This window comes from Mya arenaria, chromosome 17 (genome assembly GCF_026914265.1).
Source record: "Mya arenaria isolate MELC-2E11 chromosome 17, ASM2691426v1".
Lineage (NCBI taxonomy): Eukaryota > Metazoa > Mollusca > Bivalvia > Myida > Myidae > Mya > Mya arenaria.
In genome coordinates this window covers 54,513,255-54,538,224 of record NC_069138.1, presented here as the reverse complement: position 1 = coordinate 54,538,224, position 24,970 = coordinate 54,513,255, and the positions used below count along the sequence as shown (strand labels likewise).

Below are 24,970 nucleotides of genomic sequence, written 5' to 3'. Positions count from 1 at the left end.
AGTATTAACTTCCTGGGTACAAGCGTTTTATAGTTATTGAGCAGAAACCATTTTTAAGCTTAAGGTCACCGCCAACATATCGTCTTTTACCTGAAGGTAACCTTGTCCTTTGACTTTTTGATCTCAAAATCAATAGGGGTCATCTACTAGTCATGAACAACTAGCATACCAAGTATGAAGTTCCTGGAACCAAAGGATCTTGAGTTATCGAGCGGAAACTGTTTCTTCACCTCAAGGTCACGGCGACCTTGACCTTTGGCCTACTGATCTCAAAATCAATATGGGTCATCTACTCGTCATAACCAACTAGCATACTAAGTATGAAGTTCCTGGGTCTAAGCGTTCCATAGTTATTGAGCGGAAAGGAAGTGTGACGTACGGACGGACTGACAGACAGGACAAAAACAATATGTCTCCCCGATTCATTGGGGGAGACAAAATTAACTTGATGTAAATATGAGCCTTGCTCTGTATGGTCACTAGACAGAGGTGGCCAAAATAATACAATGGATTATACAATTATGTGCTACTATTCATTTGCGAAACAGAGTCCCCTTACTAATTTAAAGTTAACTAAATGGTTTAAGGTACCGTAAATTTGGACAATCTAGAGCAGAAAGGTTAAGAACAGGGACTAGACCAGTTTATGTGTATATTTTATTTTTCATAGCCAAAAAACACAGACAAGCACACACTTTCACGTTTTAGACTGCACATATACATCTGAAGTGTTTTTATCTAACTCGGCTTGCTCTTGTTGTAGGAGCAGGGACTGCTGTTTGGCAGCTCCTTTGTAATATTTCATGTTGTACACCCGGGGTACATAATACTTCTCCAGAGTACCTGAAACACATTTAATGTAAAAATATCAAACAAAAGTACATACAGTCGAAACCATTTGGCTCAATATCGCTTGGCTTGATTTCCTCATTGGCTTGAACTTGATGTAAAGGATCAATTTTTTTACTCTGTGTAACTTCTCCCGCTTGGCTCGATATCTGTGAGGCTCTGAAGTATTTTGGCCAATCCCTGGGATATCCAGCCAACAGGTTTCGACTGTACACTCAATGTCAAAAGCAAGTACAAATGTTTACCCTTTCGATTTTAACATATAGTTTATATGGCTGGTAGTGTATGTTGCAAATGTAATATTTACATGTGGTGGTTGCATTCATTGTTCAAGGCATCAAAGTGTATATGCCATAGCCCTAAGGAGGGGGGAAATCCAAGTATTTCTTACAACATATACATACTGGAAACATTGCTTCTCTGTTAAAAAGAAACGTTAATTTAGTGAAATGCTTTTAAAGTAAAACATGCCAAAAAATAATGCGACAATAAAGTTCAATTTGAGCAAAAAATAAAGGTGCATAAATTGATTTCATCTTGGCCTAGAGGAATAACAAAAATCTGATGGGCTAATGTCAAAATCCCCTGAAGATCTGAACAAATTCTCTGGGAAGGTCTTCAGGAACATGGTGCATTTGATTATTTTCTTTTAAACATGGATAGTTCACTTAAAATGAAAAAAGTAAATACATAACTTTTCAAAGTGTTTATTTTTTTGGATAAAATTATATTTGGATATGCATAACGAAAAACACGAAGGAAACAAAGTAAGCTTGTTCAACAAAAAGGTATTTTCAGCAAAATACCACCAATGGTCAAGGTTTTTTTACATCATTCTCAATGACTTTTCAGCCTTTTTGATAAAAAAGTTGTCTTTTACTTTTTGAGTTGTTTTAGACTGCCCTTACCGGTAAGCTAATAGGTTACTTTTCTATTGAAATGTCTCATTTTCAAAATTAGAAAATCAAAAACATGATGATTTGCCATGCGAAAAAATATAGAGCTTGAGGGATGGAAGAAAATTCTGGTAAGAATGAACAAGCGTAGACTAGAAATAAGAATTAAAATCATAGGAAGCATATCAAGAGTCAACTATCGCAAAATTTGCCCCTTCTTATTTCGGCATACCAAGTCTGGTGATAAGTGGTTGTACTTGGCCAAATTTAGAGAGCAAACACTGTAAATACAGCTTTAGGCAATTCAAGGGTAATAACTCTGGATTGACAGAGGCGACATGGCTGGTTATTGAACTTGACAGAGATATTCTGCCATACACTTTCTTACCAAATTTGGTGATGATTGGAAAAAGGCTTCTATTAAAAGGACAATACCAATTTAAGGTAATTTCCATCATCAAAGGGTGATAACTCTCAAATGACTAAAGTCATATGGCTGTTAATAAAACTTGTCTGAGATATTATGCACATACCGGGGTACATTTTCTGACCAAAATTTGATGATTAGACAAAGGATTCTAAAGTTTTTGATATAAAGACAGCATACTGGACTCTGCCTGAGCCTGCCCACCCATATGAGGCAGGTGAAACTTTAATGGGTCCCGTCCTACAAGTAGGACTATGAACAACAAAACAGAACATTTCATTCAAAAACTTATTTGTATCTAGACCATGCATACCTCTGTCCTTGGCCTTCATGAGTTCTATTTGGAGATTTTTGTACTGTTTCTCACATAGCCCTGTAATTTTGGGGTTCATTGCCTGAAGCGTTTCCGGGGCAGCAAATTGCTTCAATAACTCTGTGTGCTGGAAAATAAAAGAGTCTGAATGTAGCTTGTTGACGTCTCTGGATATACCAGAACTTCTGTACTAGAACATTAAGTATAAACTGTGCTTTAGTTTAAAATGAACCTGTATGATCAACTTTGTACTAGTTATCGATGTCACAAAATAAACTTCAGCAGCCAATTGAATAAAACTTTGATAAGTTGTTCACAAGTTAACTTTTGGCTAGTTGGCTTATGCAATGATTTGATTGGTTATCGGTTATTATTTGATAAATGTTTGACCAATCAATAAATTTTGGATCATTTCGACCAAACCAAAAACTTTATCAGTTTAAAACCAATGGCTACAGAGCACCCAAGTTATTTCAGTAATTGCATGAGTTGTTAAGAAGCTTTTTATATTAAACATCCAATTTATACAAGTTCATTAAAACAGTAATGTAATATACATTTAGGTAAAAGTACATTTCAGTTTTTCACTAAAATTTCAGCCTCAAAGTATGAGTTTCAAACCTTCATAACTATTCTGAAGCACCAGACACATATTTATAATTAAAATACATAACATATTGTGTAATTTGGAAATTTTTGATTTACTGACAAACCGTACCCGATAGTCAAACTTGAGGTAGTCATCACGACATATAGGGCAGGCACTACCAGTGGAAATAATTCCCTTCCTCTGAAAACAACAATACAGAAGTACATTCAATTTTAGCCCTACCAAGAGCCAAAATAGCCAATAAAATATACTCATTCCATAACAAGAGTGATGCAGAGCGAATGCTTACACTTGTCTGTTGTGTTTTAGTTGTCTAAGGGGCATAACTCAACAATCATAAAGGTATGAGTTATGGGCCCTTGCTGTATATGTTTGTTTTGTCTTTGGAAACATGCTTACAAAGTTTCATTTGATGTCTTGAAAGGTTCTAGAGTTATTGCAAAAGGACACTGACAAAGCTCATGAAAATACTATGCCAATGACTATACAGTACCTAGACTTTATCTAAGATTTTTGTCTTCAAAGTGATATTTACGGTCTGTTTCGATGGAAACATTTGGCATTTCCTAAATTCCTATAAATGTTACAGCACCAACTTGTACATTATAAACACAAGAACAAGAGCGGTGCATAAAGGGTTTCAAATTCCCCAGTTATTATGCAGACAATGTTGAGATAAAGTTTTTTTTCAAGCTTTTACCGTAATCACATTCGAACAATGCAAACAAATATTTTGCTGTTATTATATCATAAATTTGGTCCATTTTATGATAGGCTTATGAAAAATAGGCTTATGAAAAGAATTAACGATTATTGATACAAGATGGCACCAGGATTCGTCACATCTACGGGCTACGATAAAGAAGGGTAAAATGGTCAACATTGTGGAACCATACCGGCAACATTGGCAGACCTAACAGCCAAGATTGGCAGACCTTATGGCCAAGATTGGCAGACCTTACCGGCAACATTGGCAGACCTTACAGCCAACATTGGCAGACCTTACAGCCAACATTGGCAGACCTTACGGCCAACATTGGCAGACCTTACGGCCAACATTGGCAGACCTTATGGCCAACATTGGCAGACCATACGGCCAACATTGGCAGACCTTACAGCCAAGATTGGCAGACCTTACAGCCAAAATTGGCAGACCTTACGGCCAAGATTGGCAGACCTTACAGCCAAGATTGGCAGACCTTACAGCCAAAATTGGCAGACCTTACAGCCAAGATTGGCAGACCATAAGGCCAAGTTTGGCAGACCATAAGGCCAAGTTTGGCAGACCTTACGGCCAAGTTTGGCAGACCTTATGGCCAACATTGGCAGACCATACCGGCAACATTGGCAGATCTTACAGCCAAGATTGGCAGACCTTACAGCCAAAATTGGCAGACCTTACAGCCAAGATTGGCAGACCTTACAGCCAAGATTGGCAGACCTTACGGCCAAGACTGGCAGACCTTATGGCCAAGATTGGCAGACCATAAGGCCAAGTTTGGCAGACCATAAGGCCAAGTTTGGCAGACCTTACGGCCAAGTTTGGCAGACCTTACGGCCAAGATTGGCAGACCATAAGGCAAAGTTTGGCGGACCATACAGCCTATGTTTGCTGTATGGGGGAAGGGCCATATCATCTGCTATTCCTTCTGTTGGCCTACTTACAATACAAGTTGTCCTCAGTCGAATAGCGTAGGTCCCGACCACATTGCGTCGGTAATTCTTCCATACTGGGTCATCTCCATAAACTGCCTTGTATGCTGAATTTAGAACAGTCAGGTGTCATAAACATGATAATACTATTTCATGAGATGAGCAATACATTTTCGATATGACATAATTGTCCATAAATACACACATGCCCTAATGCAATTGGTGTTTTACAGGGCTTTTCACAGACTCGGCCAATATAAAAGCTTACTTATATGCAGTGTGCTTTGATTATGTCAAATACCACAAAGGTTTGAAAATATTTTGCATTTTTCTCAACAGATGCTCGTCTTATGATATCCGGCTTACTTAGATACCCTTTAAGATATTCTGAAGTCATTCAACAGTTTTATGATGTCTTTCTATAATTTATGTAATAATACTTTTTTTAAACAAGAGCAATTAAAAGCCAACACAAACCTTGCCAGTTTATTTTTCACTTAAAATTAAAGCCAGTGTTATTTCCCTATCCTTGCTATAAACGTGCATATTAGCCTTGGCATAATGTGTTTCAATGTCTTGATCAATTTTTAAGTGTGATACATGTAAGGCCATAGTTGAGATTTTTGCACTGTCCCTGATGAACACATAAAGCTTTGACAATATCTAAACTTTCTTTTTTTTAAAATACAGACTCCGCAGGTAAACTTATAATGGTTTGGTAACATGCAAACATAAAACAGGCTAAGTAGGTAGGGAAAACATTTAAATTTGGAAAATTAATTAGTTCTATGAACAGATGTTTAACAAGAGCACCGCAAAACGGAGCATTATACGCCCGAAGAAGATTCGGCTTGAGGTCCTTTTAATGAAGTGATGATTTGTATAAAGTTATTTGAAAATCGCTTTATTAGTTACCAAGTTATGGCCCGGACACAGAATTGCTAACGGACGGACAGACGGACAGACGGACAGACGATGGAGGCCATAATATAATACGACCCTTCGGGCGTATAAAAATGCATCATTTTGACTAAAATTGGAAAATCCAATCGTGCCTAATTATGACAAGTTTAAAAATATAGATGGAAAAGATAACAATGAGATCAAGTTTGTTCCTTCAAATTTGGTCTATACAATAACCCTTTCATACAATTACAGTTTGTGAGCTCATTTTTTTTTAATTTTCAAACATTAAACATTTGGGATGGCAAATTTGTCTCAAAAAACAACATTATATAAGTACATGTACATGAACGAAATATTGAAACAAACGTCAAATGAAAGCCTGTTTCAAATTCACACTAGCTCACCACAAACCAACTTACATTCACTTTTCAGGTACTCGATACATTTCTCAAGTGGGGCTTTGACTACTAGGTAGCCAGGCTTTCCTTCGAATTCTCTGTCTGTCAATGGTGGTCGTGCTTTCTTCTCTTTTTCTGCATCAAGCAAGTGACAAGATAGACACAGCTCAGCTCTGCTTATCACTCCATTCAGCAGCTGAAAAACAAACACTCTTCACTAATCTTAACCTCCCCCATTTTTTTTTAAAGCCAAAATAGAAGATTGAGATAGATGACATCTGTTCCACGGCAACATTTTATTGAGATTGGAATGCACCCTCCTAACAGTCTTCCCAACACTCTTGCCCTATCAGCTGCCGATTATATCATGAAGTTGATGACTGTACATGTGTTGTCAAGGACAAGTTTATCACCACCACCATATACATGAATTTTAAAGGGGTCCCTTGCCATCTTCATGACATGAGCATCCCATTAAACAGACAAGGAAGAGGGGTTGTGGGTTCAATACCAACCAGAATGATGTTCTTTTAATCTGTCAAAAATGACACAGTACTGGTTCATTGCGTGTATACCACGTGATAAATAACGTCATAATTTTTTTATATGCTACGGATGGCAACATTTTCCTTAAAATAAAGACTTAAATCAAAGATAACATTTCTTTTACTACACCATATTGAATAAAACAAAGTGCAGTTTCTGCTGCTTAAAAAGCCCCGCCTTCGATTTATTACAAGAGTTTAACAATGTTTTGACAGTGCTCCGCCAGACGGCAGTATTGTGAAAAGGTTTGTCCAAATGTTTTAAGAAACTAAACTCTCAATCAAACTCTGGTAAAAGACTGAAGGCTGGGCTCCATAAGTGGCATATTTGTTGTGAAAAAAATAAAGTTAAAATTACGGTAATAGGGCTTAAAAAGCAAGAGAGCTCTGTCACAGTCATGTGATAAATGCCCTTGTTCATTGGGCCTTTTCAGATGGATAGCCATTATCAGAACACAAGAGATGTTTGTAAAACATCTATGCCCACCCAATGGCAACCAATTAATTTCACATTAAATGTCTCTGGGGAAATTTAAGGTTTTTATCAACATTTCTACAAGTTTGGGGATAGCAGGACCAAGCATACTGTAGCTATCAATTGCACAACCATTCTAGTTCAAGGTCACCATGACTGTGATCTTCTAACCGCAAAATCAATAGGGTCATCTGCTGATCATGACCAATCTCCTTACCAAGTAACAGGACCATAGGGCCTACTATACTCTAGTTATCAATCCTACAAGCGATTTGTGTTTAAGGTCCCTGCTACCATGACCCTTGACCTAAAAATAAAAAGGTCTCATCTGCTGTTCATGACCAACCTTCCAAGTTTGAAGACTGTAGGACCAAGCATACTTGGTAATCAATCAGACAAAATTTTGGTGTCTATGGTCAATGCTACCATGACCCTTAACCTCACAATAAATAGGTGTCATCTGCTTGTCATGACAAGCTCTAGTTATCAATCACACTGGCTTTTTGTGTTCAAGGTCACCATGACTGTGACCTTAACTTTTTACCAATTTATTTTAGCTTGATTGTGTAGAAAGATAAAAGCTTGTTTTGAACACTCAAAGAGTCTGCTTCCGAGTGTCCATGTGAGAGACCACAAGTAACTTCCCAAACAGGGGATCAAACCGAGGATTTCTTGGTCGGGAGGCGGACACTTTACCTCTGAGCCATTCTGACCTCACCTGAGCCATGAACTTTTAGCTATCTTAAAATCAATAGGGGGTCAAGACCTACCTCGCTGCCAGTTTGAGGCATACTCAATAAATCAATCAGACAAGGTTCTTGTGTTTAAGGTCACCACATCCTTGACCTTTGACCTCAAATTGTAAAGAGGTTATCTGCTGATCATGATCAGCCTCCCTACCAAGTTGGAAGACTTTCACCCTCGGCGTACTCTACTGGTTGACGGTACATTTCCGAACAGGGCACAAATCCCGAAAACCTACTTAAACAGCTGTTTGTTTACCGTGATCGATTATTCCATGATCTAGATCAATACAGAAGCTTTTCTTGCTCACACTTGCCAAGTTTCATCTTGTTTCGTTGAGTACTTTTCTAAAAATGTCATACAATGGTTTAAAACGCTTAAAGATCAAAATGTAGCTCAGTGCACAATGCTTTTCATGTTCGGTATTTGTGCCCTCCATAGCATAAATTGAAGGTTGATATACTGTCCATAAAATGAACTATTTTCGACATAAAATTGATAAGGTCGCGAATCTATACTTTGACAGATGTTGATAAAGATGTTTCATACCAAATTTTAACTTACTACAACAAAAAAATCTTAAAGACAATTGTTAAAAAGGGTTCAGATTTGTGACCTTAGCCAGTAGTTATTTATTGAAAGGTTTGGTGTACCGACCAACCAACATGTGAATAGCAATCCTCTGGAACACTGGAAGGGGGCATAATATTGTGATATGTGCTCATAATATAACATTTTGTTATAGACGGAAGTACGTTCATAGTATTGTAACGTGTTTGGAGTGTATCGAGCGGCTGTACACTATTTTATCAAAGTTATCGCAGAACTCTTTAATAAATGACAAAAGATGAAACTATAAAATAATTTTCCTCAAGGTTACATAACCTTTTGATTATGTACAAATGATTTTGATTGAGCTCCAAATAAATAATCACAAAATAATTATAGAAGAAGTTTTGTATAAGTAATTTTCCTGTTGCCAAAATGCCTATGATCAACTTATAAAAATGATTTTCCAACTCTAAATCTACTGCTTTATCAGTGATCTCTGTGAATTAACAGAAAGCTGGGCTTTCTTGCATAAAACACAGAGTTGTATCTTTCAAAATAACAATACTTAAAATACTACTCAGTTATGAAATACCAGATAGCCGAGCTTTCGTGGTAAATACATAAAATGCGTTCACTTTCTTACTTTACGTCGGCAATCTAAATATAAATACGCTCTAACTTCATCCAACAGGAAAGCTTTCACTGAAAGATTGTTGAAGTTCCAACTTACTATGCCTCACAGGGATAGCTGAGCTTTCTAGCAAGAGCATAGAAGTGTACACATTAAATTAACTATTGTATCATTCAACAACAACCCGGTCCACTCGTCAGCTATTAACTATACAATACGTCAAAGCTGAGCTTTTCGGTAAATATAGTTAATATTTAAGATAAGCAACTACAAAGTTCAAGTTGATTAATACCAATTATTTCTTGATGTTGACTGTATGGTAACTGCATCTAGAATGACTATATTATGAAAAACTCGGCCTCATATACGCCGCGAAAAGCGCTCAAGCAAAGCAATGCTTTCATTGGTTGTTAAAACTGCACGTCGATTGGTTGAAAACCAAGCACTTTGATTGGTTGCAATCAGCATTCTGATTGGACAAAATTATTCTTAACTAACTGACTATCAAAATAAAAAGAGCAACAATTTTTAAGGTTACAGTCAACTATTTTAATACGCCTGTGGTAAAATTCGTCACAGTATGTATGATAACTTGGTTGGTAATATGCAAATTAGCAAAGCCTGTGCTCTGTGTGGATTGAGAATTTACTTATATAAATATCAGCAGAACGCTTCAGGGTCGAGCATGCTTTTCTCTGAAGGTATTTGTTGGTGTTTGTTTGGTGTCGCACGTTACAATATGAACAAACCAAATCCTCATGTATGCAGGTTTGTGGCAAGGCTAATGTCTGCTTTGTCTTTTTGATGCCAAGAGATTGATCATATCAGTACTGAATAAAAGTGAATTCAGTTAAGGCTAACACTTCTAGTAACACCAACAGTTTGCAAACTGTTTTGTTTGGTATCCCTGCTGCATCACAGCACAAACACTGCAGTAGGGAACCAATTCACAAAAGTTTGCTGCAAACACCTTAACTGAACACAGTTCTGATGAGTAACACCTCTCATTGAATGCAGTCTGTTCAAATTAAAGCAGGCTATTGTATTTGTCATCAATGATACTACTCATGACACAGGACCAAAAGTTTTTGATTTTTTGAGTACAGTATGTGCCTGTTACACCCAAGGTCATTATTAAGAGTGTAACTATCAATTGAAAGACGTGCAATCGAACGTAATCAAAACAGAATGCTTACAACTGTGCGTGTCGACAAAATCGAACTTGAAAAACTGCCAATTGCACTGAAAATTCTTCGTGACAACATGACCAGCGAAAACACATTACTTTTTTGGCGGAAGTTCAATACTAGTAACATCTAAACAAAGGCAGGACCAAATACATATGATTTTTTCAGGTGAACTGTGTAAAGCAGAAAGGTTAAACATATTTTATTGCAAAAGGTATCATGAAGATATTTAATTAATTAAAAATAACCCTTTTGTTCATTATTGTTTCTTCAAGCTGTTTTACGGGCCTAACACAATCTGCATGGACATTTTTTTTTATTAGTTTGACATTTCCTGTGTATCCCTGTCTGTCCATGGTAAAAATATCATCAAAAGACTCGTTGTAGACCATTAAGTGGACTACATTTATGGTTGCTCTCTAAATTTTAATGAGCACTTAAAATCATAATGAAACTGAACATGTCATAGAATACATTGAATTAACAAGTCCACGTGATTAATTTTAAATCTTTTATGAAATAGAGATACATGTAGATAATCGCATACATCTGTAACGGTCCGCTGTAGGCGGCGGATTAGTGTAACGGCTCGCAGTAGGCGGCGGATGTGCGTTCATAATAACGTTCCGTTATAAACGGAAGTACGTTCATAACGGATGTAAACTTGGTTGGTAATATGCAAATTAGCAAAGCCCGGGCTCTGTAGGAATACTAGAAGTTAGTGTATATGAAGACCAGTGGACCCCTTCAGGACCGAGCATGCTTTTCCCTGAAGGGATCTGTTGGTGTTTGGTGTCGCACGTTAAAACATCTTTTGTTCACTGATTTTTTTGGACGGTTTTTTTTTCAAGTGCATGCCTTTTGACTTCAGCAAATTTATATATCGTTCCCGGATTTTTTTTTATATAAAACTACCGACTGTAAATATACAATGAGTAAAGACTGGTAAAAAAGATTGGCCTTCTAAATGGGAAAAAATTAATTGTATATTGACATTTTTCTCGAGGATTTTATGGAATGATATTGAACAGTGCTAGTGCTCATGGTTGGCAATGAACAGTGCTTGAAGTTATCGGCACCCGTTGACAGAGTGAACGTGTGTTTCCCCGGTGCTGGAGTTGCTCTACAGTATCAGTAACTGTGAGTGTCATGGACCCACGTTTCCAGCTGTTTCAGTATTCTTAAGTCGGCCATCAATTATTGTGCTAGCACTTTATGGTGTTTAAGCTTACTTTCTTTTTGGTATCAAACCTTAACGCAAAATGCATGGTCACATTTTCGACAAGGGTTTATCGGAGAGAATCATTTTATATCTCTCCATATATAAGCTTTTCTTTCGATTAAATTCGTTCCAATATATCTGATAATCATGGATATAAATGTATCACATATATGTTATATCTCATGTTTGAAATACCTTTTGAGTTATGTGTTAAAACTAAGGGTTCTTATATGGCAGGGGATCGGACGTGAACAGCTGTAATGAATTTCGGTAAATGGTTCTTTTGTAAGATTTCAATGCCTCTTAGTGAACGTTTTAAGTTCGTAGAATAGTGTGGCGTTTTAGACCATGATTTTTACATTCATAATTATTAAGTATCTACCTGAGTCCAAAGTAGTATCCTAGAGCTTACATACATATACTTATGTGAAAAACTACAGAAACAAGCTCAGTAGCAAATAGTTTAAACTAGGGATGCAAACGAATATTCGAATATTCGATCGAACGTTTAATATTCGAATGTCAAAATTGGTATTCGAATATTCGATGCTTTTTGTTTGGTAAATATAATAATAAACCTTTTTCCTACATCTGTGTTGTTGTATATATTAGCATGTCTTGTTTTTACAACGATTGGTCCCTAAATGCCAGAGGCGTGACGTGATGACACTATACCGGTACACGCGTCATATGTTAATTAGGGACACATAGAGACTATAAACAGTACCCATAAACTTTAAACATAAACCTAGTTTAATGGCACTCAGGGTAAACGCCAAATACATAGAACACAAAAACAAAAAATCACAAACAAGAAACATGGAAGAACAGCACAAAACTCCACAAACAGCACAGTGCATACATACTATATATATATATAATAGGTATGTGTATCAAGGATTGTTACGTACCGCCTTGGAACGGTCAGTAAAATGTAAATTTATTGTGGGTTTAAACCAGTTTTTGTGCACAACCTCACTCTTATCCCAACAATCCCGAATAAAGTAATAACAAAAATGCCTGAACGTCATCAAATTTCAAGGTGTATCTTAAACATTTGCTTTCTAGTTGTTGCCATAATCTCGTTTTAAATAGGACTTCTTTAATTTTCAATGCATATATAAAAACTAGGTATGTTTATTAAGGAGTGTTAGGTACCGCCTTGAAACGGTCAGTAAAATTTAAATTTACTGGGTGTTTAAACCAGTTTACGTGCACAAACCTCAATCTTATCCCAATTAACAATCCTAAATAAAGAAAAAACGTAAAAGGTAAATCTTATCAAAGTATGCATTAACTTGAGGAAACTTAATAATGAAACAAATAATAATAAACTTATAGCTAAACCCAAAGTACTTCAATGATTAGAGATCCGGGCCAACTCTATCTGCATACGGAGGAATACAATTCAAAGCACCTAATGCAAAAACTTTTCAAAGATACGATGCAGTCATTGTTTGAAACTATGAGCACCACACACAGTCTGCCTTATACAATAAAATGTTTAAAATGGGTGATCAAAAAGCATCATTGTTCTAAAACTGGGAACAAATCATTATTAAAAATAAAAGCGACATTTATTAGCTAATCTTTTCTTCCAAATGATTACCTATGTAAAATATTTGAAGAAAATGACGTCACATGCCAAAACACTCCGAGTCAGCCAAAGAAGGTTTTAAAGATAACATGAATTTGCAAAATTTTCATAAAATCAAAGGACTGAAAGCTTAATTATGTAAGGATGCTATATTCAACCCTATATTTTGTTTTAGGAATTCATCTTCAAAAACTAGAAAGCAAGTACTCTTCAAAGTATTGCCTTTATATCCACGGTTTAAATAAAATCCAAGTAATTCATTGAGTTTATCTGCCAAACTACCAGCTGGAAACATTTTAATTTTACGAATTTTCTTTAAAACATCACCATAAAAATCGGGATGGCCAATACTATTAGCAATTAGCGATTTAAGGCTAATATTGTACTTTGATATAAACTTATAATGACCATTAACAAATTTTGAGAAAGTTTTCCTTAATTTATAATATATTTACGCGTTCAGTATAATATTATCATGGTGCTCGCCTGTGTGCATCTATGCTGAATACACTGGTAAACGTCACTCGGGAATCAAAATGGCGCGGCCATAACTCAAACTCAGATACATAAAAAAACTAGCATCCGGTACCAGGTCATGGCTGAGTGTTGGTTGTTTTATAAGCCAAAGCCTAGATTGGCCCATACCTATTCTGGTCGTTGACCCGTGCCACAATGCTTTGTCATGGAGCAAGCCGATTAATTTCACAGACGTTGCGCAAAAACGGCAAGATGTCTAACGTTTTCATGGTTGACGGAAAGGAAATTGATAGAGGGTTTGATTTAGACCTTCTTGGTTTTGGAGACGGGCTAGTTGCTTAGGAAATACACGTCTTTGAAAAAGACTTTTAAAATACGTCGCTTGAATTCCATACTGTTCTTAGTGGATTTTGGGGTTATTTTTTATTTGTTTATCATTAAAAAAAAATAATTTTCAAGCCCGTTCACTTGGTCTAATTTAGAACAGTCTATATATTATATTTAGAGAGTTATTTTACATTCCATTCTGTTCTATCTCTAAATATCCCGCTCTCATAACTTCCAAGCTGCTCTAACTCTTAAATGGTCAATGAAGTCATAGTGTCAACGACACATGATTTACTTCTTTCACAACTCCAAAATGCATAAAAGTTAGAACAGTTTGGAACACTTGACAAACACAGTCAATAACAAGCGCATGTACAATAGCACATACACAAACTGTTCTCAATTAGAACAGTATGGAAATCATTGAACTTAACAATAGCGTGACATTTGTGGTCATCATGATTCGATTTTATAAAAGTTAATATTCTGAAAAATTAATAACTGCATGTTATTGACTTTTTATACATCATTTACACATTGTATTTTAAATGGTATGTAAAAATGGTGAAATTACGTTTACAAACAGAAATTTTCTCAAAACACTAATAGATGCTGTTAGAACAGTCTGGAACTCAAGCGACGTTAAAGTAAAATCCAGCTGTTTAATTACTATTAAAAAGTTAGGTATCGGTTTACTCTACGTACCGTGTACATGTATGTAGCCCAACCACCTTTTGCAGCAATGAAATAGCACCTGTTATGACTCATAAATAAAGAAAATAATAATATTATTAAAACAAGTTTTTAAGAGCTTTTAAGTGGCTGGAAAACTAAAACATTTCACAGTGTTTTAGCTTGGTCGATGTAAACATAAATTAAGTACCGGAAATATGATTAAAAACGGCTATTGTAAATATTTTTCCTAATATGTAACCTATTTAAAACTGTATGATTTTATTTCCGGGTCACCAATTCATTGTAATGTTTTGTTATGTTATGTAGGTTTGTTTTTCACGTCGGGAAATAAAAATGTCTTGTATCCTGTATCTCAGCACCGGGAGAACACACCTCCAGCATCGGCAGCTCACTTTTAAATCGAAAATACGTGTGGCGGAGATTGTTTTAATTGCCCCGATTTCCTTTTATTTCTTTTGGACTTCGCAACACACTGAAGATTTTAAAATTCCCGGTTTAAAATAATAAATGAGTCCAACTGATAATAAATCTCAATTAATATTTCAAAGTGGACTCAGAATATATGACATGATATCCAATCTGGTATTAAATATTTAATTCCTCAATATATCCACATTTAGCATATGTCCTAAATTGAAACTTTCAATGAAAACTGTCTGAACAAGCTACATACTAACACTTAACAAACTTTATAAGAACTCTACTGCATGCAGTTGTTGTTGGGTTTATAAAGGTCTGCCCTCGCCGTATGGCTGCATTATGGCTTCACCCCGTCACATCCCTAAGTGTCACTGAAACCTATTTTTGAGGCCAAAGGGGGAGTTTTATTCCCACCGTTTTGTGGGATATTCGCCAAACGAGTAATTTTGAACCCCAAATGCCGCGGGCCCCACGATGAATGACATCTAGAGTGGTACCACAGCTCTGACTATTGGATATGATTTTATTTCTTTGGTCTTAACTTGTTGTAATTTAGAAATTGGATAACACGCATGTCTTAAGAATCTTTAACTACTGTAAGTTTTGTATCTTTTTTAAAGGATGAGCAAGACTCGCGGACAGTTCATTGGCAAGAAAATGTTCCGAGAACAGGACGTTTCGTCCAGTCTGCATACATATATAATTATGTAAACTGACCTTTTTGTTGTCGAATTCCGAGTTGCCTCACTAATTAAATCATAAAACTTCTTCAAGACCAAAGAGTGCGTTGACATTTTTTTTTACTTTAACTTGATTTATTTTTCTTTAACTTGATTTAGTTTTCTGATTGCTTTCTTGATTGTTCATGTACTCTTTTTTTTAAGGTCTGCGCCCGATTTTTGTCCATTTAAATATGCATATGCAGGATAATTATCATCCATACTGGCCTACCTAGATATAAACATGTGGCCCCTGGTCCAGTGTATGCTCTATTCACGTATATATAATTTATTTTCTCAATTTGAATATCTTTTTTTTTAATGAATAAGGCGTGGGTCAAAAGCGTTTTTCATACAATGTATCTGGACCAGAGGCGTTATTAAAACAACACCATTACCTTGCATTGCATATAACATGCTTTATCCTGGACTTCTACTGGTACTATGGTTGTATACGAGCTTTAATTTAGAATTGAATAATTGATAATTCGGTGAGCCTTTATAATTTTGATATTTTATTCCGATACTGGTTTCTTTCTTAACTATTCCGGGCGCAATATAATTTGGTTTCGTTAGGCGATATTTTGTTGTGGTGACCTGCATTTAATAATTTATGGTAAGATCGATGTGTACCATCATACTCTGTAATACCTCGTCCTTTCATGTGAAAACGAAAGAAGAAAGGCAAAGAAATGTTTTGTTACCTCAACGTAGATTATACTTCATTGAAATAATTTATAACTTCTAAAAGTAATGGAAACCCAAATTATACGCGTTCATCACATAACTCCGGAGATGAAGTGTTTGTTTACCGGGCTCGGTAATGTTACTCTACATGAAAGTAATTGTCAACATATTTTATAGCAAAATAGATTCCCGCCAAATACCTCGTCATTCACGAAATATGTAAGAAAACGTGAAAATAAGGAATTGCATGGAAACCAAGAACAGGCGGAGTTTAAGTTTATAACAAAATATCGGAGTAATAAAGAAACTTTGTTTCACCGCGGCCGTAACTTAATACAATAACAATACATCCGGAGTAAACTTTAAAGTTGTTACAAATAATAACAACAACAAAAACCATCATAATTCGCGATCTTTGCGACATTCCCCACAAGCAATTAAGGAAACACTTCCTAACAAAAAAGTATTATTAAACAGTATTAGCAATAGCAAATTATAACATGTATACACTAATTTAAAATACATTTGCATCAAAATGTTCATTGTTCTTTTTTAAACCAATATCTTTGGTAATGATGGAATGTTCATCTTATACAGATACATGTGCTGTTAGTTCTTCATGGGCCTAAAAAATTATGTCTGTTTCGGAAAACCCGACCCTACCTATAAAAATGCGCCGAGCAAAAAAAAAATCGTTAGCGAATACAAAGTTACGAAGGGCGGATAAATGCGAATTGGACGATCAGAATTATTGTTTATATGATAAAACAAAGTCAGGCAATGACAGTAATGTAGGAAAGACTGCCATGTGCAAGGAAACACTCTGAACTTACGACAGATTTTGAAAAAAAATCCCTACCTACCCTACCTAAAAAATTTGGGAAGGTTACCCTAAACAAACATTTTTTTTTTGGCCTAGTACTCGTAATGAATGGAAGTCATCTTCATAAGTAACTGTTCAAAATAATAGTTCATCACCTCGGTAAGTGGTATATCTTACACTAAGGAACACACACATCGGTATCAGGGCGCACCTTCAGGTCCGGGAACACACCTTAGCATCGGGAATTTGAATCACCATAGGAATCGCACCTAAGCATCGGTAACACACATTTAGCACCGGGAACACATATCAGCACCGGGAACGCACTTTTGACACCGTGAACACACCTCAGCATCGGGAACACACCTTAGCACCGGAAACATAATTCAGCACCGGCAATACAACTTAAGCTACGGTAAACATGCCCCAGCGCCATCATGAGGCAAATCCCCGGCAACGAAAGCACACATCAGCCACGTGGACACACCTTCAGGACTGTGAACACATTTTAGAACAGGGGGAACTAAAAGATGAAAAAAATCATGCAATGTTTTTATATTATACATTCTTTTTGACACTAAGAGTTAATATGGTATTCCTGACATTAGTATGTAAGGGGCATGAAACACCCGACTTAATATCCGATGAATTTGTTTGGGGATTTCGTTGTGTTGTTGCATATTGTTTAACATGCTTACAAAAGGAGTAACTTTGTTTCATATTCGAACAGTAGGTACTCTTGATATAAATTGATGAATATCGAAGAAAACACATAAAGGAATACAATTTTATATATGTATTTGTTTATTATATTAAGTAAATATATGTTTATCGTGGCTTTTTCAAGAAATCGTCTTTGTTGAGAATCGTATTTGAATATCAACTCCTTTTATTCTAAAGTCTGGCTGTTATCGATTTTATGACGTCACAGCATAGGCCGTGCGCACTTCATGCCCAAACAAATCATCAAACAACAATTTTCTTTTGCCAAATGTAACACATAAACGACTTTGTTCCAAATACACATGTTGTTTTCACTTAGAATATATGTACATAAACATTTCTGCGGAGTAGTTTTAGGCATTGCGTACGAACAGTGACGATAATTGACAATTTTATGTGGAGTTCTCGATCCGCCATGTTTGCGTCCTCTATTTCATTGAACTCCGGATGATGTTCACTTATATTCTTCTTTTGGCGAACGACAACAAATAATACGGATACTTTTGTATATTATGGCTTATATTTTAACCGATGTAAGTATACATGTCTTCTTAAAAAAGTGATAACAAATCTACAAAAGACTTGAAGAAATTGGCATCGTGCCCAAGTTATTTTGATATTTTGCTAAGTTGGACAGTTGTGGCGAAGGCTACAGTCTACTATTAATGGTCCGCTCTGGGAATCTTTTTTTCCAAGTGCTTTTGGGTTGGGTTAGTCAACAGTTTCAATGTAATAAGGTAAACATTCTCATACTTAAAAATGAATCTAATGAGTCATATTTAAACAAATGACTTAGTTTGTGCTATTTCTCCACACATGTTTATGAAAAAAAACGAAATTATCTCTTACCTGTTAGACTGTTATAAATCATTGATTTTTTTTTTTCAATTTTCTAACATATTCATGGGGAAAAGGTATGGGTCATCTTTTCAAAGAAGTAATCTCAGGAAACGCCCTGCTATTGGGAAGTTTAGGTTGCAGTTTAGTCCACCTAAATGGCCGTCAACGAGTCTTATGACGATTTTTTTAATATGGCAGACTCGTGACGTCCACCATCCCAGCAAAAAGTAGCAAGCGGTCCTTGCGCAGAGAATCCTCGTGGCCACAATTTTGAAATTATCTCCGTTATAAATTCAAATTTCTACGAAAATATTATTGCCTACTATTAAACATGTATTAAGTTACGTCAGTATGCCCAAAAAACATGTTAAGTTGTCATAAAACACTTACATGTGTCGATTGTTTATCGAGTATCCCGATATCGGTAAATCTGGGACAAATCTGACTGGCTGTGTACATGTATAACGGTATTCGTGACCCATAATATATTAATGTGAAAATAACAACTCTAATGACAAATTAAATCCAGTTCAGATCACTGTCGGATAAAAATTGAACAACTTTGTCATTATTATTCAACATCAATGCATATTATTACAGTATATCATTTCGCCCGTTGTTAAATGGTAGAGAGTTGTAGCGTTACAGGGATACATAAGAAATGTCAAAATAATAAAAAAAGTATCCCTGATCACTCATTATTGTAGCTAGGTTGCAGTTGACCTTAAATGTCATTTGCAAAATCTCTCTTTATGTGTTCAGGTGGCTGACATCTTTTTGAACGTAACAACACCTGTAAGACATCGGATTCCTACATTATTATGATCGATGTTGAAATTATTTAACCATCAATTCTATAATGTATCATTTAAGCTATTTGAAACAGAGAACTTGAAATAATTTCGCTGTATGTAAATAGAACTTGGTGAAATGAAATGTCTTTGGAAAACGCCCACAACATCAAAAATTGATTACTGGGCAGTTGCCTAATTCCGGATTTGCCTAAATATTCAGAAATTGTTTAAAAAGCGTTTCGGCGGCCGTGATCAATATAGAATGATCACAGTCTACGCAACTGACCTCCATAGCAACAGAAACAACACAAAAGTGCAGCTATTCGAGTATAACCCCAAAATAAATACCTCTAAACTTTCGCTTTCCTAAATGTCAATATTAAGTCACATGGGGGATGACGTCACACAGCGCAAGCTTTTATATTGAGGTTCGACAGGGTTATCTTAAACACTAGACCTACTATATGATGTTTATGTCTTATCGTCAATCACGAAATACAATGCCAATAACATAAATAGTAAATAAATTGACGATGTCATTGTTTTGTGTTGTGCAGCATTTGATATGAAAATGAAGAAAAAATGAAGCAGATTCAGACTTTCAAAATTATGCAAATTCGGACAAATTAGTACTTCGCATACACCGAAAATACACATACAAATACTTCAGAGAAGTATAAAATTTATATTCCGGTTAAACATTTAATACATGATGTTTATTTAAGTAGCATTTGAATATTTGTATTGACTTAATAATGTTAACTTTGTTCTTTGAAAAATTTTGAATATTTAGGCACTGAATCTAGGTTTTTGGACGTCGTTTATGCCCTTGTTTCGTACTGAATATTATATTATAATTAATTGTTTTTTCTTTTATTCTTTTTCCATTTTGGTTGATATAGTACCCAACATTTCTCTAATAAAATTTCATGCACTTATGTTCAGTAATTATGACAATATTTTAAGAAAACTTCAAAATTGATCCAGTATTAGGAAACTGCCCAGTACTTGCATATTTGTATTGTACTGTTTTATTTATAATGGCATTGCTGAAATTAATTCTGACAGTCTCTTGTCAAAGAAAACAGCTTTGCTTGGCCCCTTCCAGTATAAATAACTTTAGCAGATACCATAATTCAGCTTTTGCCAAATTGATTTTTTTTATTTTTCCCGATCTTTATTTTTCCCTTTTTATCTTTATCTAAATATTTGATATTATTTAAAAGAAGATGGAATCATTGTTTGTGCTTTTGTTTAAGTTGATTGTTTCTAATTCAACCTCCTCTAACCATCATTAATTTAAATAAATGAGCAATTTGTGACAGGGTCTGAACTTCACCTGTTAACATTTATATATTGTAAATTATATGGATTTGAAAGGCCTCTGAATGGCTGACAGAAATGATGCCAGAAGATGACCTCCTTTGTCTTAAGTTAACTTCAGATCCTAATATGGAATGTATATTTCCGATTATTTAAATCATTTACGAGTTAAGATTTCCTACCGTGAAAAGGTCGGGCCTCTATTAGTTTTTATCAAAAAAGTGCCAATGTTTAGCTGTGTCATGTATGGGTAGTTTGATGTGACAGTGTATAAGTATTCCATCAATTGAGAATTTTATGCATTTTGTCATTGGTATCAGTAGATGGTTGTTTATGTTTGCAGGCTTTCAAGTGGGCCTTTCTTTACCTACTTTTCAATACTTATTTGTTTGGCTCCTACTTTTCCCTACTTTTTTTTTAAAAAGGCTGACTATCCCTACTTTTTTGTAAAAATAGTTCAAAATTGTGGAAAAGTTTTCACTAAATTTATTAATTGGAATAATCTAAATCTTGATTTTAAAAAGAAGCCATTTCTAGTATTTTTGAAGGATTATTTGATGCAGTTGGTATCCAGTGCTGCAAGAGGTGTTCTATGATTAGAATGAGTGGTGCATGTTGACAAGTCACCCATTCCAGGTTCATTTCCTCATTCTGTGGCTGAATCCCTCTTGAAGCACTGGTTTCTAAGCAAAGATAACTACATGTACATCACAATTGATAAATATGTAAGGTAGTCATTATTTGCATCCAAAAAAGTAATGCACCAGTCAATTGTAATCACGCCCCCCCCCCCCCCCCCCCCCCCCCCAGGTGGCCCATCAGTGCCGGGTGACTGCGGTGGTTTAGTCTTCACGCCAAATATAGCGGGAAATTGGCATTATCTAGTGTCCCTTGGGCGTGGGGGCATTTGGCGGGGGTTTTACCAGCAGATTGCCTCCGCAGGGGCAAGATTTTGCCCGGGCTTGGCTGGACCGAAATTCCCCACTATTCCCCGGACCTGGGGGGGGGGGGGCGTGGTTACAAATTACTGGTGCTTAAAGGCTATCTTACTTACCCTATGTATTGATCTTAATATCCCTATTTTTCCCTAGGTTTTCCAAAAAACCGCATCCTTCTTTTATCACTACTTTTCTGTTTATGGTCACTTAAAAGCCTGTATTTGTATTATTGATACTATTTTTATAATTATATTGAAGGTCATAAGGTTTAATTTACTCAAGGTTCCAATTGATGCTAAAAATTTAAAATATGTATTTAATTTTAATGATATTGAATATCCTTAATGAATATGATAAAAATTTAGTATAAATAGAAATAGTGTACAGTGTGTGTATACCACGTGATAAATTACGTCATATATGCTACGTCTGAACGCAACATTTTGCTAAAAATGAAGACTTATATATCAAAGATAACATTTCTTTTACAACACCATTTTAAATAATGTCTATGCCGCTGAAAGAGCTCTGCATTTGTTTTATTACTGAAATTTGATAAGGTCATTAGTTTCATCAAACACTTCATCAAACCTGTTTACAAAACAGTGCTCTGTCATACAGCAGAATTGTAAAAAGGTTTGTCAGAGTGTTTTAAGAAACTAAACACTCAAACTGGTACAATACCGAAGGCAGGGCTCCGTAAGCGGCGTAGACTGCGCTTTGTTTTATTTAAAATGGTGAAGAGATTGTGTTAAAAAAGTTATCTTTGTTAAGTCTTTTTTCAAATGATAATATTGCCTTATTTTATGAGACTGATGCATATTTCAGTTTAACCCAGAAATAATGATGTTGATCCATCAGTGTTTTTTCTTTACCTAAAATTAGGACTAAAGATTGGATCAAATCTCCAATTTCCATAGTAATGTTTTCATGATGTGTCATGTGGTGAATTTTAGCTTTCAAAGGGCCCTTGGCACATTCACAGAAGTGTGGCAAAAACACAGACCAGGCCTGGGCTTTGACCACTAATGTCTTGAGTTTGTGACTCCGGCTTGGAAAAGCTAATTTTAATATGTGATAAATAGTCTGATGTAGTTCTTTAATGTGTAAATAATGGCTAAACATGGTATTTCCATGGCCAGCTTACAATTATGCTCTTCTATTATAAAATTGGAGAAGTCGGAACAAAAATTTGAAGATTTACAACTAAATGAGTCTTTGGTACAAACTGAAGACATTAGAGAATACAGCCTCTGTGATCTTGATGTCATTGTTTTTCACAATAGATGATCTGTCAAAACTGGTGACTCAGTTATATTTCTTTGACCTATGATTTTGATATAGTTAATCTTTCACTGTGTCTCCATTGACTGATGTAGTTGGCATAAAGTTATAGATCTATTTCCTTTACATATACAGTATTATTTAGTTAATGTGTGAAATTAAAGAGAAAATATAATATTCATTTTCAGGTTAATCCATGGAGGTCGAGGTGTTAGTTTACACGAAGGACGGCTTCAAGAGAGTCAAGAAGAGGCTGAACAAGGTGCCCGAAGCGGACGAGAAAGAAGAGGCCAACGGGAGGGGAAGTGGAGACAGCGAGGAGGAGAAAGAAATAGAGAGAGCTGAAGAACAGAGTGAAGACGATAACAAGATGGTAGTGTATTGTATACTTGAAAATAAAGTATATACAGTGTTTTTAACCTCCATTTTGGGATAGGGGTCAGGGTCATTCTGATTTAGGAAAAAAATCAAAATTTCTTGTTTTGATTTAATTCGGGAAATTCTGATTTCTGTATTGAATTTGAAATTAACAATAACCCCGTCCTTATAAGGAAAACATTTATTCCTCCTCACAAAGACTTTAAGGAGGTCAAATATCTTGCACAAGTCAACTAAATAATTTCCTTCAAAAGAGAAATTGGTTTTCAAAAGAGAAAGTGGGAATTTTTATTCTGGGGATTAAAGTAGATGTTTGGGCACTTGGAATGGGTCAAAATTTTGACCAGAAAAACACTAATGTATATCGTATGTTCAGTTCTATAAACTTGGAAAATAAATTTATGTTGATACTTCAGTTCAGATGTGTTTGATATTTTATGTAGGCTTGTCATTGTTTTAATGTTTACTTGCATACAGAAGCTTTAAACTGATGACAAGATAGTATAGAATATGAGACAGTGTCACTTTTGGTTTATTGTGCACAAGTTCACAACTAAAAATAATTTTTTATGTTAAAACATTTAAAATTATTAGTATCACTAAATATTAAAAAACGACTTGATAACAAACTGGTGTTCCTTTGATATTATTGCATGGAGTCAAGTCATTGGTTGTGTTAGTTTTTCTCCCTTGTACAGAGGGCTTGTTGAAGTTCTTTTCAGAGAATAATGATGTTTACAAGTTGTTTGGCGAAATTGGGAATGAATTGTGATGTGGTAAGATTTTAAGGCTGCTGGTAAGTACATGTACATGTATAACTCTAGGGTTAAAAGTGAAACTGTTCTATCTGATTCTTTATTTGATGATAGTTAAAGTAGAACCGTTAAGCTTTCACCCCTCAGTTGTTGGTATGGATTTAAACTATTAGTTCATATATTAAAGATGAAGTCAATAAATGTTGTTCAGTCATTGAATTTGTTTTTTACCATTTTAAACAGGCATATTGAAAGCTCAGCGCAAGAGAGTTTTAACTCTTATTTCATAAGGAGTTATAACTGTCCTGCGGTGATCTCTCGTCATGTAAATTTATAAAGTTTTGACTGTGAGTTTACAAGTACATTGTACAGTACTGGTATTATCATTATTCCATGTTAACTGAATCAGTTGGTTACAAGCAGAAGATACTAGCATTCATAATTTTCATGAGCTTGAAATTAAGTTTTGAATATATTTAGAAAAAGTACCGATAAATTGCTTTGATTAAGACTGTGCATGTTTTAACCATAAATGCAGTTGGCAAGCTAGTCTTGCAGTATATTTCAGATGATCAGTGCATTCTACGGAGCCTGAAAAACAAAACAAGTTGCTGAAAAATATAAAGAAGACCCAAGCTCTGTACATTTTTTTCTGAAATAATAGGAAAGGGGTTTCAAATAATGCTTATGGTTTAGAAAAAGTTGATTTCAAATGACCATCAATTTGACATGAGCTGCATCGCGGATTGAAAAAATTAAACATAAAAAAGGCCTGAAATAA

At 35.4% G+C, this 24,970-nt stretch overlaps 2 protein-coding genes across 2 annotated transcripts in view; one reads left to right on the top strand and one right to left on the bottom strand.

Annotated features, from left to right (window-relative positions):
- Positions 1-643: 643 nt before the first annotated feature.
- On the bottom strand, positions 644-10,303 carry LOC128224587 (28S ribosomal protein S18b, mitochondrial-like). Its single transcript, XM_052934499.1, has 6 exons — positions 10,196-10,303; positions 6,074-6,248; positions 4,761-4,855; positions 3,204-3,275; positions 2,486-2,612; positions 644-843 (listed from the first exon to the last, which is right to left on the bottom strand). The coding sequence occupies exons 1-6, from the start codon at positions 10,262-10,264 to the stop codon at positions 698-700; spliced, it is 684 nt and encodes a 227-aa protein (XP_052790459.1). The 5' UTR covers positions 10,265-10,303; the 3' UTR covers positions 644-697.
- Positions 10,304-18,087: 7,784 nt separating this feature from the next.
- LOC128223717 (serine/threonine-protein phosphatase 1 regulatory subunit 10-like) overlaps positions 18,088-24,970 on the top strand; it is a 41,408-nt gene continuing 34,525 nt past the window's right edge. The window contains exons 1-2 of the mRNA XM_052933046.1: positions 18,088-18,410; positions 23,245-23,429. Of these exons, the coding sequence (XP_052789006.1) occupies positions 23,253-23,429 (177 nt within the window). The 5' untranslated portion in view covers positions 18,088-18,410; positions 23,245-23,252. The remainder of the gene's footprint in view (positions 18,411-23,244; positions 23,430-24,970) is intronic.

Excerpts from the sequence above, each read along its gene's own strand:
- LOC128224587 (XM_052934499.1), bottom strand. The coding sequence starts at position 10,264 with ATGTTGTCACGAAGAATTTTCAGTGCAATTGGCAGTTTTTCAAGTTCG. Across the intron at positions 4,856-6,073 it reads CGAGTACCTGAAAAGTGAAT|CATACAAGGCAGTTTATGGA; the intron begins GTAAGTTGGTTT and ends TTCTAAATTCAG. Across the intron at positions 3,276-4,760 it reads GACTGAGGACAACTTGTATT|AGGAAGGGAATTATTTCCAC; the intron begins GTAAGTAGGCCA and ends TGTTGTTTTCAG.